The following is a 15405-nucleotide window of genomic DNA, read 5'->3' as shown; positions in this document are numbered from 1 at the left end:
TGTCTCTCCCTCCCTCCTCCTTCCTTCCCTCCCTTTCTCCATGTGCATGTATTTCTCTCTGTGTCTTTCCTTCTTTCTCCACTTTCTTCTACCCTTGAATTCTTGAATCTCTTCCTATCAGCTCTCCTTTCTTTTAGCTTGTTGTTTCTTCATCCTTAAAAAATTTTTCCCTTTGAAAATTCTTGCAAACTCTCATCCTGTGTCTCTCTTTTCTCTCACAACCAAACTTCTTGAAAAAACTCTTAATACTCAGTGTTTCCTCTTTCTTTTCTCTTGTTCCTATCTCTGACTCCTTGCAATTTGGCTTCCATGAATAATTTTTTGTTTGAGTGGGTGAGGCATTTAGGGTTAAGTGATTTGCCCAGGGTCACATAGCTAGTGTCAAGTATTTGAGGATGTATTTGAACTCTGGTCCTCCTTGCTCCAGAACCACTGTTTTATCCACTGCATCACATAACTGCCCTTTTTATGAGTAATTGAAGGAACTTTTATTAAATATCTCCCATGTGCTTTGTTAAATATGAGACTACAAGTAGGAAAGAAAATGACTCAATCCCTGTTCTCAAGAAGTTCACATTTTAACTAGGGGAGAGAATAACAAAAACCAGTTTAGTTTCAGGGTCTGTGGAAAAGCCCAGAAATCAATAGAAGGGTAGATGGCAAAGCTCCAAGTTCTTCACTCAGTTGAAATTGCTCTCTTCAAACTTATTGATGCTGAGGCAGCTAGATGGCACAGAAGACAGAGCGCTGGAGTCAGAAGGACCTGAGTTCATATGTGACTTCAGACACTTCAAACTTACTGGTCAGACCATTTCTTTTCATTTTTCTTTCCTGTATATTCATTCATGTCAGTTCAATAACTAATGGCATCTCTCAAAGATCTGTCCTTGGCCGTCTTCTCTTTTCTCTTCAGTTGGTGATCAAATCAACTAATTCTTAGATCAACATCATCCAGGGCTAGTCTCTGTCCTAAGCCTTAATCCTGGAACACCTGCTCCCTATTGGATCATTTGACAGTTTTTTCTGTAGACATCTCAAAGTCAACATGTCCAAAACAAGAACTCATTACCTTTCTCCCTCAAACTTATTTCTCTTCCCAACTTCCTTATTATTGAAGGTACCATCATATTTCCAGTTACCAAAATTTGCAGCTTCAGTGTTATTGATTCCTCACTTTCACTTCACATAGCCATCAAATGCCAAATCTATTTTTGATACTCCAACAATTCTCTTCTCTTTTCCCTTTCTCTGGATTCACAGCCACCACTCAAGTATACACCTATGTTACCTCTCTTAGACTACAGCAATAGCCTCCTTATAGTTTGTCTTGCCTCAAGTACTACAAACCAGTGATTTTTTTTTTCTTTCTTTTTTTAATTTGGACTTTTTGGGGGGACATTACATTGAGTTCTAAATCATTTCCCTGTTTCCCTCCCAACCCTACATTAAATGAGAAGGTTAGCATTTCAAACATACACACACATAGTGCACACATGTGTATGAAATTATACAATACATAGTTCCATATATATATGTTTTTTCTCTGGGTTTGTATAACATCTTCCTTCATAGGTCCTTTGTAGATGATTTGAATATTCATATAACTCAGAATAGTCTAGTCATTCACATTTACTCTTCTAATGATTTTGCTGTTCCTGTATACAGTGTTCTCTTGGTTTTGTTCATTATTTAATGTGTTTCCATGTTTTTAATCTGTTTGTCATTATCATATACAACTTATTCCTTCATTCCCCAATTGATGGGCATCCCCATAGTTTCTAGTTCTTTGCCACCATAAAGAGAGCTTTTACAAATATTTTAGAACATATAGGTTCTTTTCCATTTTCCCTGTTCATCTTGGGAAATAGATCTAATAGTGGTATTGCTGAGTCAATACACAGCTTTAAACTGTTAGGGCATATTTCCAGATTGCTTTCCAAAATGGTTGGATTAGTTCATAGTTCCATCAATAATGTATTAGTGTCCTAATTTTTCTACATCCTCTCCAATATATCAGATGTGAGATGTTATCTCAAATGCTAAACAGTAATGATTTAGAGAATATTTTTTCATGATTATATATAGCTTTTATTTCTACCTCCAAAACCTGCCTGTTCATAACCTTTGACCATTTATCAATTGGAGAATAACTCATATTCTAATGCTCCAATATATTTATTGAGACTATATTCTCAAGTCTTTACTTGAGAAATGATCTACTGAGAAAGTCTAAAAATTTTCCTCCAGTTTTCTGCTTTCCTTTTAATCTTGGATATATTGGTTTTATTTGTACAAAACTTTTAAAATTTAATGTAATCAGAATTAATCATTGTATATCTCATAGTGTTCTCTATTTCTTGTTTATTCATAATTTCTCTTCCTGTCCATAAATCTGATAGGTAAATATGTTCCATGTTCTTCCAATTTACTTATAGTGTCTCCTTTTATGTTTCAGTCATGTATACATTTTGACTTTATCTTGGTAAATGTAAAATATTGATCTAACCTAGTTTCTGTCAGACTGCTCTCCAGCTTTCCCAACAATTTTTTTTTTTACCTGACAGTAAATTCTAATCCCTAAATCTTAAAATCTTTACATTTATCAAGCACAAAGTTATTACAATAGTTGGCTATTACATATTGTATATTTATTCTTTTCCATTGATCCACAATTCTTTTCCTTAGCTAGTATCAGATAGTTTTGTTAGTTACCACCTTTTAATACAGTTTAAGATCTGATACTGGTAGACCTTCTTCCTTTACATTTTTTTTTTCATTAATTCCTTTGATATTTTTGACCACTTGTTCTTCCAAATGAATTTTGTTATTTTTTCTAAGTCAGTAATTTTTTTTGGTAACTTAATTGGGATAGCACTAAATAAGTAAATTAAATTGGGTAGAAGTGAATTTTCTAAAGCATGACTGAGTCACCTTTTCCCCCTTAACCCCATCTCACCCAATAAATCTAGTTATTTCCTATTACCCTTAGTAAGCAATAAAATAAAAAATCTTCTGTCATTATTTAAAAATTTTCCCTTCATGGCCATGTTCCATCTTTCCAATCTTACTCTCTTTCATGTGCCCAGTACTCCATTACTGGTCCTCACACTGACTGTGTTTCCCATCTCTGTTTCTTTGCCCTGGATATCCTATGTTCCTAGAATGTTTTTTTTCTTCACCTCTGTCTCAGAATCTTCTTAGATCTAATACCTTCTACAGGAGGATATTTTCAACCATCCATATCCCTTCCCTTCCCTCAGCAACTAGTGGCTTATTTTCTAAGGTTACCTTCTACCTACATTCGATGTATCTTGTATATAGCCATGAACAGGTTATATATACCCATTTATGTATAGGCCACTAGGTGGCACAGTGAAAAGAGATCTGGGCTAAGAGTCAGAAAGACCTGAATTCAAATTTATCCTCAGACACTTATTAGCTTATTATTTTTCACTTATAACTATCCATTTATTACCAAGTAAACCTTGGTTAAGTCATTTAACTTTGGTTTATCTTACAGACTGTAAAATGGAATGATAATAGTATATCTATCCCCTAAGTAGGTGAGAATAAAATGAGATAATATTTGTAGAATGTTTGCAGATCTTAAAAGACTCTATAGATGTTAATTATTTGGTATTAATTATTATTAATATTTTGTCTCCTAATTAGAATGTAAACTCTTTTTCAACCAATCCACAAACATGTGCCGAGCACTAAAAATACAAAGAAGAAATAAAAACACTTCCTGCCCTCAAAGAACGTACATTCTAATGGGGAAACAAAATATTAATAATAATTAATAATAAATATGATTGGGCAAGTCACTGACTTCTGAACTGAAAAATTCATGGGTTGATCTAGATGATATCTCATATCCCTTCTGTCTCTAAATCTGTGATTCTTTGATCTTTTCCAATCCCTTCATTATGCTGAAAAGAAACCAAGTTCAAGTGAAATGACAAGAGGAAATTGGCTGCAAGAGTTAGTAACTGAAGTCAGTAAAGAGGAAGTATGGGGAATCAGAGAAGAGGAAAAGCCCAATAGGATCATTGATGGGAAGAGCTGTCAGCAGAGCTTCTCTTTGCCCCTTTCCCAGCCTGGCCCAACTAGACCTGATGAAGCAGTGGGCAAGAATAGGGACATACTCTTCATACCCTTTGCATATATGTTGGAGTTACCAGCTATCTACAGGCTTTCAGTTGAGACAGAAAACTAGCAAGACTTAACATATACTATTGCATTACATCCTAATGGTCTTCCAGATCATTTACTTACTTGGGGGAGTACTATTCCAGTGGAGTGAATGGAACCCCGGGGCTTTACCAGCTACCTGATACTGTTCCCTATAAACCTTTGGACAGTGTTATGAGACCTGTGTACCCTACAGACCTATGGAACTTCCATCTGGACTTTACCCTAAGAATGGGGTATAATGTGTGTTTGGGGAAGACATTATCTCTGGGTTGCTGAGCCCATCACAGGATTGCTTTCTACCTTTGATGTCCACTTGATCTACCTCTCTCACCTGTCACTGTAAGACATTGTAGCTTCACAGCAACTACACCCTGGTAAATCAGACAGGCTAAACTAGGTTGAGGGTAACCACGGTGTCTCAACCCAACAGTGAGTTAGGGGGGTCTCTACTAATGAAGCATGTGAAGACTTCTCCTAGTAGAATGGGTGCATGAGAACAATTTGTTCCAATGGCCATTAAGACAGGTGAAGGAAATGCCATGGAGTGCTTAGAGCTTGATTAGACACGGAAGATACCAAGATCATCCACTGCATTTTGAGTCCTTACCAGTCATCTTGACTCTGTCCGGCTTCTGGACCATGATAACTCTGGAAGAGAGAGTAAGATTGATGACTTTGTGCACCTCTGCCTCACTTAAATCCAGTTTTTTTTTTGTTTGTTTGTTTGTTTGTTTTTTTTTTTTGCATGAATCAAGACCCTAAGAACACCTGAGACTTGCCCCACTGTCTGGAATTCAATTCTTAAATATTGTCTTTTCTGTTTGCCGTTTTGTTTTTCTTCCCGGGTTATTTTTACCTTCTGAATCCAATTCTTCCTGTGCAACAAGAGAACTGTTCAGTTCTGCACACATATATTGTACCTAGGATATACTGTGACATATTTAACATGTATGGGACTGTTCCCATCTGGGGGAGGGGGGGGAGGGAGGGAGGGGAAAAGTCGGAAGAGAAGTGAGTGCAAGGGATAATATTGTAAAAAAATTACCCTGGCATGGGTTCTGTCAATAAAAAGTTATAATTATTTAAAAATATATATTGTCTTCTCTAATTGGAAGTGAACTCCTGGGGAGGAAAGAATGTCTCTTTATATCCTTAACCCAGATCACATTATTCAGCACATAGTAAACACTTAACAAATAATTTTTCATTCATTCGTTCTTTCATTCACAGGAAAGGAAAAACATAGTTTCAAGTATCTAGCATTCCTAAGAATTCCAGGGCTCCAGAACTTGATAAACAGTGATTCAGATTAGTAATTCACTGAGCAGGATCTTTGCTTTTGGGCAATGTAATCATCTTTATCTTCCTCCTCCCTAGTCAGATAAAGAATCAGGATCTGATATAAATCCAGACAATAATCTGTTTTTATTATTAGTGTTATTGCTAGCAAAACCTGTTTATCTTGGTATAAACAATAATGACAAACTATTACTGCTTCATTACAATAACTAGTCTAAATAGTCTTACTAATAATCCTTTCAAGATACTGTACAAATCCAAAATCCCTAGGAATTTATAAGGGAAAATGGGATTTGGGTGTTTGTTTGTTTCTTAGTGTTATTAAGGTCAAGTTAGTTGACTTACCAAGTGATGAATCTTTTTGACCGCTGTCCTCTTCCAAAAAGACAAGTCAACTATGGTGTGGAGAGATAAGTGTTCAACCTTGCTAGACAGATTATTGACATTGATCTTCTCATGTATTTAAAGTAGTATTTAAATTAGAATGTAACTAACTAGATATAAGTTTAAATATTTTAATTGAAGTTATATGATCTTGGAAAAGAGCTTCCCCTCCCTGGGCTTCATTCAGTTCCCTCCTTTGTGAAAGAACAAAACTAGAGGGGGTGATTTCTAAGCCCCCTCCCATTCTAATGTTCTGTGGTAGAGTCCTTTCCAATGTTCTTTTTTTCTACAAAACTAAACTGAATTTCACTTGATTCCTATCCCATCTTGGAATTGGGATTATAGGGCAAGAAAATAGACCTGGAGCTATATAATAATCCAAGATGATGTTTTTTTTTTCTAAGATTCTTTCTGGTGCTTTTTAAAAGTTTTTGTCATAAAAGGAAGTGAGATTTTTTTGTTTCATCTCTGCCTCATTTTCACCTCCATTTTGGGAAGTTTTTGGAGGATGATTGACTCATCCCAACATCTTGCACAAACATCTTAACTTCCCTTTTTCCATGGGAAAATACCTTATTTTCATTATTTTTAAATAAAGTTTTTATTGACTTATTTGGATACTATAAATAGTTCTTTAGGATTTGTCTAGCTCTCTTCCCCACCCCACCCCCATTTAACTTCTTTCACATATAGATATACGAAATGCTGAAAGAACAATTAAACAAAACTAGCTCATAGAATGATTATGACTACATGTGACACCTAGGTCTTTTGTAATTTACTAGATTTATTAGTAAAAAAAATAATAATAATATTAACAATAATATAAACAATATAAATATAAATATAAATAATATAAACAATGAATAATATTAACAGAACAACAGAAAACAGAAAATAAGGATGTGCATTTTATTTTTTATAATAATAACTTTATTTTTCAAAATACATGCAAAGATGATAGTTTTCAACATTCACCTGCAAAACTTTATGTTCCAAATTTTTCTCCCTCCCTCCTCACATCTCCCCTACCCTAGACAGTAAGTAATCCAGTGTAGGTTAAACATGTGTAATTCTTTTAAACAAATTTTCACATTTATCATGTTGCTCAAGAAAAATCATTACAAAAAGAGAAGAAATGATAAAGAAAAACGAAGTCAACAAACAACAGAACAACAAAGTGAAAATACTATGTTGTGATCCACATTTAGTCTCCATAGTCCTCTCTCTGGATATGAATGGCATTTTCCATCTCAAGTCAATTGGAATTGTCTTGGATCCCTGTATTGCTAAGAAGAGATAAATCAGCCCGCTCATGACATCTTATAGAACAACAATATTCCATAACATTCATATACCATAACTTATTCAGCCATTCCCCAACTGATGGTCATCCACTCAGTTTCCACTTCCTTACCGTTACAAAAAGAACTGCTACAAACATTTTTGCCCATGTTGGGGTTCTTTCCTTTTTTCTTTCTTTCTTTTTTTTTTTTTTTTTTTTTTTTTTTGCTGAGGCAATTGGGGTTAAGTGACTTGCCTAAGGTCACACAGCTAGGAAGTATTAAGTGTCTGAGACTAGATTTGAACTCAGGTCCTTCTTAATTTCAGGGCTGGTACTGTATACACTGTGCCATCTAGCTGCCCCTCTTTTCCCTTTTTTATGATCTTTTTGGGATACAGAAAGGGTGTGCATTTTAGCTTTAATCCTCTAGTACCAACATTATTTGTTATCTTTGCCCTAAGTTATGTTGCCTTTTTCTATTGTTCTTGTTTACCTGTGAGTTTTACTGTGTATTGCTCTTCTTCACATGAATTTTCCTTTATTTCTCTGAATTTTTCGCATTCACCATGACATAATAATATTCCATCACAGTCACGAACCATAAAGTCTTCAGCCATTTCCCAGTTATTAGGCATGTTTTTTTTCTTTTCAAGTAGATTTTTGATTTGGGGTTTTTTGCTTGTTTTTTGGGGGTAATTACAAATAATGCTGCTAAATGTATGTATCTTGTGTATAGCTAGTTACATACATGTAATCTCCCTCCCTAGAATGTAAAACTCCTTGAAGGCAGAGACTTTTTGCTTTCTATTTGTATCTCCAACACTTAGCAGTTCAATGACTGCTACATGAAAAGTACTTAATAAATACTTATTGACTGAATGGTAGGTTCCCAACTTGTCATTAACCTGTTTGGAGTATACCAGTAAATGATTTCTGGGTCAAATATTATGAACAATTTAGAGCTCTTCTTGTAGACTGCTCATTTTCCATAGTAGTTGGACCACTAGCTGTTATTTAGCAGACCTGTCTTTCTATAGCCGATCCAACATTTTTTTTAAAATAACCTTTAAATAACCTAAATAACCTCATAGTAGCAATTAACATTTACAAAACACTTTAAGGTTTGGAAAACATGTTATCTCATGATAGAAGCAGATAGGATGAGATTTTAATTGGGATTTTAAAAAAGCCAAAAATGTCCATAGTCACAGTCGAAGAAAAAGATCATTCCAGGGATAGTGAATAGCCGACAGAAATATCCAGACTCTAGAAATGGACTATCTTGTTTGTGGCCAGTGTTACGAATCAAAGAGCATGTGTTGAAAAGTAAAGTGTAAGAAGATTGGAAAGATAGGAGTAGACTAAATTATGAAGGGCTTTGAATGCTCCACAGAATATTTTGTATTTGATCCTAGAGTTAATAGATTTAGTTGAAGAAAGGAATGCTTTAGGAAAATCACTTTGGTGGCTTTGAATGGAGAATGAATTGGAGTGAAGAGAGACCTGAGGCAGACAGACCCACCAATATGCTATTGCAACAGTCCAGATAGTAGGTGATAGCTAGTTCAAAGGAAAAAAGGGGGTAAATTGAAGAGCAGACATCTAAGGGAGGGGGTGGAGGGAGGAAAGGGAAAAGTTGGAACAGAAGTGAGTGCAAGAGACAGTGTTGTAAAAAATTACCCATGCATATATGTTCTGTCAATAAAAAGCTATAATTAAAAAAAAATTGAAGAGCAGACCTGAAATTAACAAGCCTTGGTAACAAATTAGACAGAAATCAGGAAAGGATAATGGGAAGTGGAGCATAATATCTTGTCTGCAAATTGAAGATACTGTTAGGATGGTGTTGCCTTTTTACTAATGAGAAAAGTAGGAGGTTGGAGAGGATGGTTTCAGGGAGAAAAATAATAATTGCACTTTTGAACATGTTGAATTTAAGATGTCTATGGATATATAGTTTAAGAAGTCTAAAAGGCAGTTGTAGATGCGTCAACCCAGTTCATCTTTAATATTAGAAATAGGATTTGAACTTCCTGATTCTAAGACTCTCTCTGCATTATGTCCTATTGCCTTTCCCAGCAGTCATTGCTGAAGTGGAAGTGAGCTCTATGGGACTGTGGTCACTTGGTATTTTTATTTTTCATAACTTACTGTGGCCAACCTACAGATGTTGAGCTTTTTTTTTTTTTTTTTAAATACTTAGCTAGTTCATGGAAAGCAGATACTATGAGCTTTTAGAGCATAATAATATCTGCCAGTCTAAACTTTTTTTCCACTAGCATAGTCTTTTGGACTTGAGGATCCCCTATTTACCACAGTAAGCTATTAAAATAGCATTTTATGGATATAATAAAAACATGTGAATAATGGACACTGCATAAGCATTTTTATTTTTAATTGCTGATTCACATGCTTTCCTAAAGCATATGAATCCATCTTTTTTTAGTTTAAAGAAGTTTTGTCTTTGGCAATGTTGATTCCTTTCTCTTTCCCCATTTCCAAATCTATTTCCATCATTCATTATCTAGGGTGAATGCCTTTTAAAATGACAGATACAGATTTTTAGTATTCTTTATCTTTTAGTGTTGATTTTAATAGTATATTCTAATTTAATTATTTGTATTATGATTAGATAATATATAACATTCTTGCATTTCCACATATTAAATTTCAGCTTAAAAGTAATAATTTTAACTTAAAAGCATATTGTTTTTGTTAGGATATAAGTGTATTGATGAGTTGTAGTTGTTTTTTGGATTTTTTGCCTTTTTTGTGTACCTAAGGCTTAGCCCAGTGCCTGGCAGCTAGTAAATATTCAATAAATGCTTTTTAATTGATTCTGTTTTCAAACAATACAGTCCTATTTTCAGGACATATGATTTTGAATTCCACTCTTATTTTCACAAGCACTTTTAAAAAATATTTTTGTTTAACTTTGATATTTGTTTACTGATGTTTTGGGGGTTTTTTTTAATGCTTAATGTTATATCTGTAATTATTTCTTTAAGTGACTTCCTTTCCTTACAATTAGATAATTTTTCCTTTGTCTTTAAAATGCTTTAGTTTTACAACTATCTTGAAAAATCCAAGCTAGAATCAGTGTCACCTTACCAGGAGCCTATATATTCTGTCTACTTAGGTTTATAGATTTATCATTGGAAGGAGTCTTTGAAATCCAGAGAAAGGTTATGATGTTCCTATGGTGACATCATGAATAAAGGACAGAACTAAAATTTCAACTCAGGTCCTCTGAATCCAGATTTAGGATTCTTTCCCACTGCATTAGAATTGCCTGATCCAGTCTATTGTAGAAAATTTTCTTTACTTGAATTATTAGGTATTTCATTTTTTTTTCTTTTTCAGAAACTAATGTTTATATTTTTTTGCTTTAATCTCCTAAATCTGATATTTTCCTTCAGGTATTTATTAGTTGCTTTTGGTAGGTTCTATTTTTCCTGATTCTTCAATTTTATTTTTTTGTTCTTATGATTTTTGATTTTGTAGATCATTATTTGCTGTTCCCACAGCTATTTTTATATCTTTGACCACATTTTACAGTTGTTTCACTTCATCTTGGGGCTTTTTAAAAATCTGTGTTACTGTCCTCTAATTTCTTTAATAGATTTATTATTGAATTCACTATTCCATTAGGATTTCTGTCTTATCCATTGATACTTCAACTTGGATTTCTGGAAGAATCTTACCTTTATTTGGTTGCTAGATTATTGGGCTTTTTGTTGATTATGTTGTGTTTTGTTTTATTTTATTTTACTACTCATTTTTAATTTTTATTTTAATTTAATACTCATTTTTCTGCTCATTGGGTGGGAACACTAAGAGAAACCTGGTGGCTAAGTGTATAATGTAATATTTGTAATGGAAGCACAGGGTCTAGAGGCTGAGTGATTGATTGGCTCAGGTATAAAGAAAAACAAGATAACTTTCCTCAAATATCTACCTGAATGAGCCTCAGGTGAAAGTAGGAAGGTTTATTCTGTTCAACTTAGTATAGCAGAGAAATCCCCAACACTTAAGACTTGGGAAAGCTGTATTTACATCCCCATCCTGCAGTGCCTTGGGGACTACCATTTAACCTGTCTGAGACTTAGTATCTACATAAAAATGGGAATGTCAGTAGTTATACTTTCTACATTACAGAATTGGTATAAAGAAAGTACTTGATAACCCTTTGAGTGCAATAGAACTGTGAGTGAGGGGTAGCTAGATGGTATAGTGGATAGAATACTGGTCCTGGAGTCAGAAGGATACTTAACTGTGTGACTCTGGGCATGACAGTTAACCTCAATACTCCCCTACCCTCTACCCCTCACCCCCTCAAAAAAAGGAACATAAGTGATTGTTATTCAGGAGCAATGAGTGTAATTTTTAAGAAGGAAGATTTTGGCTAATATTTATAGAACATCCCTAACAATCAGATGTCAGAGAAACTAGCTGCTTTTTTAGGGACTGACCTTTTTGTTACTAAAAGTGTTCAAGCAAGGCTTGTCAAAGGCATTGTAGAGAGATTCTTGTACTCTAAAGGGACTGTCCATTTCCATGATTATATTCTAATCAAATTGGCTCTCCTGAACAAACTCTAGTAGAACTTTAAAAAATTTGTTTTATTATTGTCAGTCAACAAGCATCCATGAAGTAGCATTCTGCCAAGGACTAGAAGTAGAAAGGCAAGAAACATGGAGCTCATGATCTAATAGGGAAATGACATGTAAACAACTATGTGTAAACAAAACGTACATTGGGTAAAGTGGAGGTAATCAATGAAAGGGAGGGATGACACCAAGTGTGAATGGAAAAGATTTTTTTTTTCTCAATAGAATTTTTTTACCCAAATACATGTAAAGATAGTTTTCAACATTTATTTTTGTAAGACTTTGTGTTCCAAATTTTTTCCCTCTCCCTTTATTATCCCCTTTCCCAAAACAGCAACCGATTTGATATAGGTTGAACTTGTACAATACTTTTAACATATTTCCATATTTGTCGTGTTGTACAAGAAAAATCAGATCAAAAGGGGGAAAAAAAGTGAGAACAAAAAAGCGAACAAACAAAAGTGAAAATACTATGCTTTAGTCTTCATATTTCCCTCTCTTCCTCCTTTTTTCTCTCCCTTTCCCTCTCTCTTCCTCCCCATCTCCCCCTCTTTCCCCACCTTTTTCTCCCTCCCCATCTCCCCCCCTTTCTCTCTTTTTCCTTTCCCCTTCCTCCGCCCTCTCTCCCTTTTCCCCCTTCTTTTTCCCCATTTTCCATGGGAAAGACTTCTTGTAGAAGATGGGATCTTATCTGGGGCTTGATAGAAACTAGGGAAGCTAAGAGATAGGGATGAGCAAAGAGAGAATTCCAGACATAGAGTACAACTTGTTTGAGGACCAGCAAAGATGCTGATGTCATTAGACTGAAGAAGTTAGGAGAGAGAGGAGGATGGTGTGAGAAGAATGGACAGTAGGAGATAGATTATGAAGTATTTTGAATGCCTTTTTGATGGGTATTAGCTTATGAAATTGTCGAAGGAAGACAATACAGGGATTATATAGATAAATGCCTGTCCATTTTTTTTTTTCCTGTACAGTGGTTTGGTGATGGTGGTGGTGGGAAAACCATTTAAAGCGTTACTGTTTGGGAACAAGGAAGGAGTGACTGTCCATCTCTGCATAGGGCTAGCCAATTTACCCTTCCCATACACTTTGGGAATCAGTGAATATGGCAAGGCTAGCTGGTTGATATTTAAACAATAATATGAGAATGGGAAACATTTGGTTGTAACTTTGACCACGAGTGTTTCCAACCATGATTTTATCATTAAATTTATCATAAAGGTTTATATAATCTCTCTTTCCTCTCAGCCTTTTCCCTGTGACGCTGGCTCCCCTTTTTATTTCCCATTCCCCCACTGAAATAAGTGTCAAAAGCTGCTTGGATTTTTTCACTTAACTAGAAATGAGTTGCCAGCACTCTCTCAAGTTTCATATTCCTTGCATGGCCTGAGAGAAACCAGGAAATGTGGGGATTTTCGAGAGGCTGTCCAGTGGCCCTCCCCGCCCCCTTTCCCCTATACCCCTTGAGCAACAGGAAGTCTGACAGAAAGTAAAGGAAACTAGTCACTGCTCAACAGCTCAACTTGATCAAAACCTAGCTGGGGGAGCCTTTGAGGGGAAGCAGAACAGAGCCTGCGTGGCATGTGGGCCTGGCAAGTACACGGTAGAAGCAGGGATGCTGTCATGTGTCTCTTCTTCCAGACTATGAGAGATTGATGGAGACATCGGTCCAAAGAAAATACTCATTTGGTGCAACTTACAACAGGAAAACCATGTGTAGAATAAATACTTTCAGGTTAGTATCTTGGGAACAAGATTTTTTTCTGCTTTTTTCCCTTCTCCTTCTATCTCTTGTAATAGCATTTGCTTTAAGATGTATCTTTATGGTAAAAGGACTCATAGAATTTCAAGTTGGAAGGAAGTCTAGAAATTGCCTCATCCAAACTCCACATTTTAAAGACCAGGACATTGGAGGCCAGGGAGATTGACTTGTTACGGTTCTCACAAGTTGAACCAAGCAGTCAGAATTCTCCCTTGTCTTCTCCTCCGTATAATGTGCTGCTTTATGTAACTGTGTGATAGGAGAGTTGGGAAATCAGAAATCCAGGGCTCTTGTCCCACCCTAATTGGACTTTACAGTGGTGATGAGCATGATGAGGTGATGAGCAACTTTTATTTGATAGTACTTTGAATTTTATCAAGTACTTTCTTCCCTGTGAACTTATGAGATAAGTAGTGTGTTACCATGACCAACTGAGGCTTAGAGAGATGAGATTACTAACCCCCACATCCTGATGATTAGTAGAGGGCCAAAATCAGTGTGGGGATTAAAAAAGATCTCAGTTATTCTAGTCCAACCCTTATCTGAGTAGTAACTCTTTTCAATGGCATCCCCAACATTGAATAATCATCTACTGTCCACTTGAAGATTTCCAGTGATGAAAAAACTCACTACTCCCTGAAACAGATAGAATTAATTATTAGGAATTTGAAATGGCATTATAGAATATTTGAGTGGTAAGAAAACTTAGCAATGACTTCATCCAACCCTTTTATTTCCAGAATAAGGAAACTGAACCCCAAAGATAAGAAGAAACTTGTACAAAGTTCCTCTGGAATACAGCTGTGTCCCAGTTTCTGTGAATAATGCATCCCATGAAGGGGTTCCATTATTTGATTTTGTACTAGATATTTCCATTGGGATGGAACCGATTACCACATTATACATATAATTATATTTCAATAGTGTGAAATATAATTACATGTAAAACATGGAAAGTATAATTATATGAAAATATGGTATTTGATTCTAGCCCAATAGGAATACCTGATTTTAATTCAAATAATAGAACTCTTTCATAAAGGTTCATTATCTAAAATAATTAGGACCAAACTATACTGTTTGAAGAATAAAGCTGTAGATTCAGACATGCTGGAGACATTGTAGTGTAATCCAAATTCAATTCTTTATTTACTAAATACTTACAGTGGACAATAAATTGTATTTAGCATTGGGAATAAAAAGGTGAAACAATATAATCTCTTCCCTTAATCTGCTTAATAGTCTAATAAAAATAAAATTAAGCATGAAATCAGGAACCTCGAATTCAAACTTTAGTATCATCATTTATTAACTGTGGGATCTTAGGAAAGTCAGTTCATTTCTGAGCCCTTGTGTCTATAAATTGGATGTAGTAACCTATCTGGTGTAGTAATTGGTTAATAAAATGTGTTTTAATGGTAAATGCTAGGTACAACTCAAAACATCAAAAAGACTTTGGGGATGTTCATAATAAGTGTTAGGCTATCATTCAATGGACTGTGTGTACATTTCTCACTATAGAGCACCCAAGCTTGAAAAAATATTGTTTCCATTATGGTCAATGTGTCTTTGGACCAAAGACAATTATTTCAATGAGTAATTGCCTTGGTTATCTATTGCTGTAGAACCTGTGCTGTTTTGCTCTTCTTACAAACCTGTACAAATCCAAAAGATTTAAGACCCACTGGTTTAACTATTTTCAGCTTTGAATTTGAATTAATGTCACTTACCCAACTAGTATTCAGCACTTCTTAAATGAAGACTCAGTCATTCCTGATTCATTGCTGTGCACAGCACACAAAAAAGTGTGTGTGTGTATATGTGTGTGTATTTGTGTGTTTTACTTGGTCACCCACTCTCAAAGA

General features: G+C 35.1%; 1 protein-coding gene across 3 annotated transcripts in view; it reads left to right on the top strand.

Moving 5' to 3' along the window:
* SH3BP2 (SH3 domain binding protein 2) overlaps window positions 1-15405 on the top strand; it is a 110586-nt gene that overhangs the window by 58580 nt on the left and 36601 nt on the right. The window contains exon 3 of one of the 3 annotated variants that reach the window (XM_031942375.1): window positions 13420-13513. The exons of the other annotated variants lie outside the window; for them this stretch is intronic. Within the exon in view, the coding sequence (XP_031798235.1) occupies window positions 13434-13513 (80 nt within the window). The 5' untranslated portion in view covers window positions 13420-13433. The remainder of the gene's footprint in view (window positions 1-13419; window positions 13514-15405) is intronic. 3 annotated transcript variants of the gene reach the window in all.

The sequence above is a fragment of the Sarcophilus harrisii genome, chromosome 6 (assembly GCF_902635505.1).
Source record: "Sarcophilus harrisii chromosome 6, mSarHar1.11, whole genome shotgun sequence".
In the NCBI taxonomy this organism is placed as follows: domain Eukaryota; kingdom Metazoa; phylum Chordata; class Mammalia; order Dasyuromorphia; family Dasyuridae; genus Sarcophilus; species Sarcophilus harrisii.
This window is presented reverse-complemented; position numbering and strand designations above follow the sequence as displayed.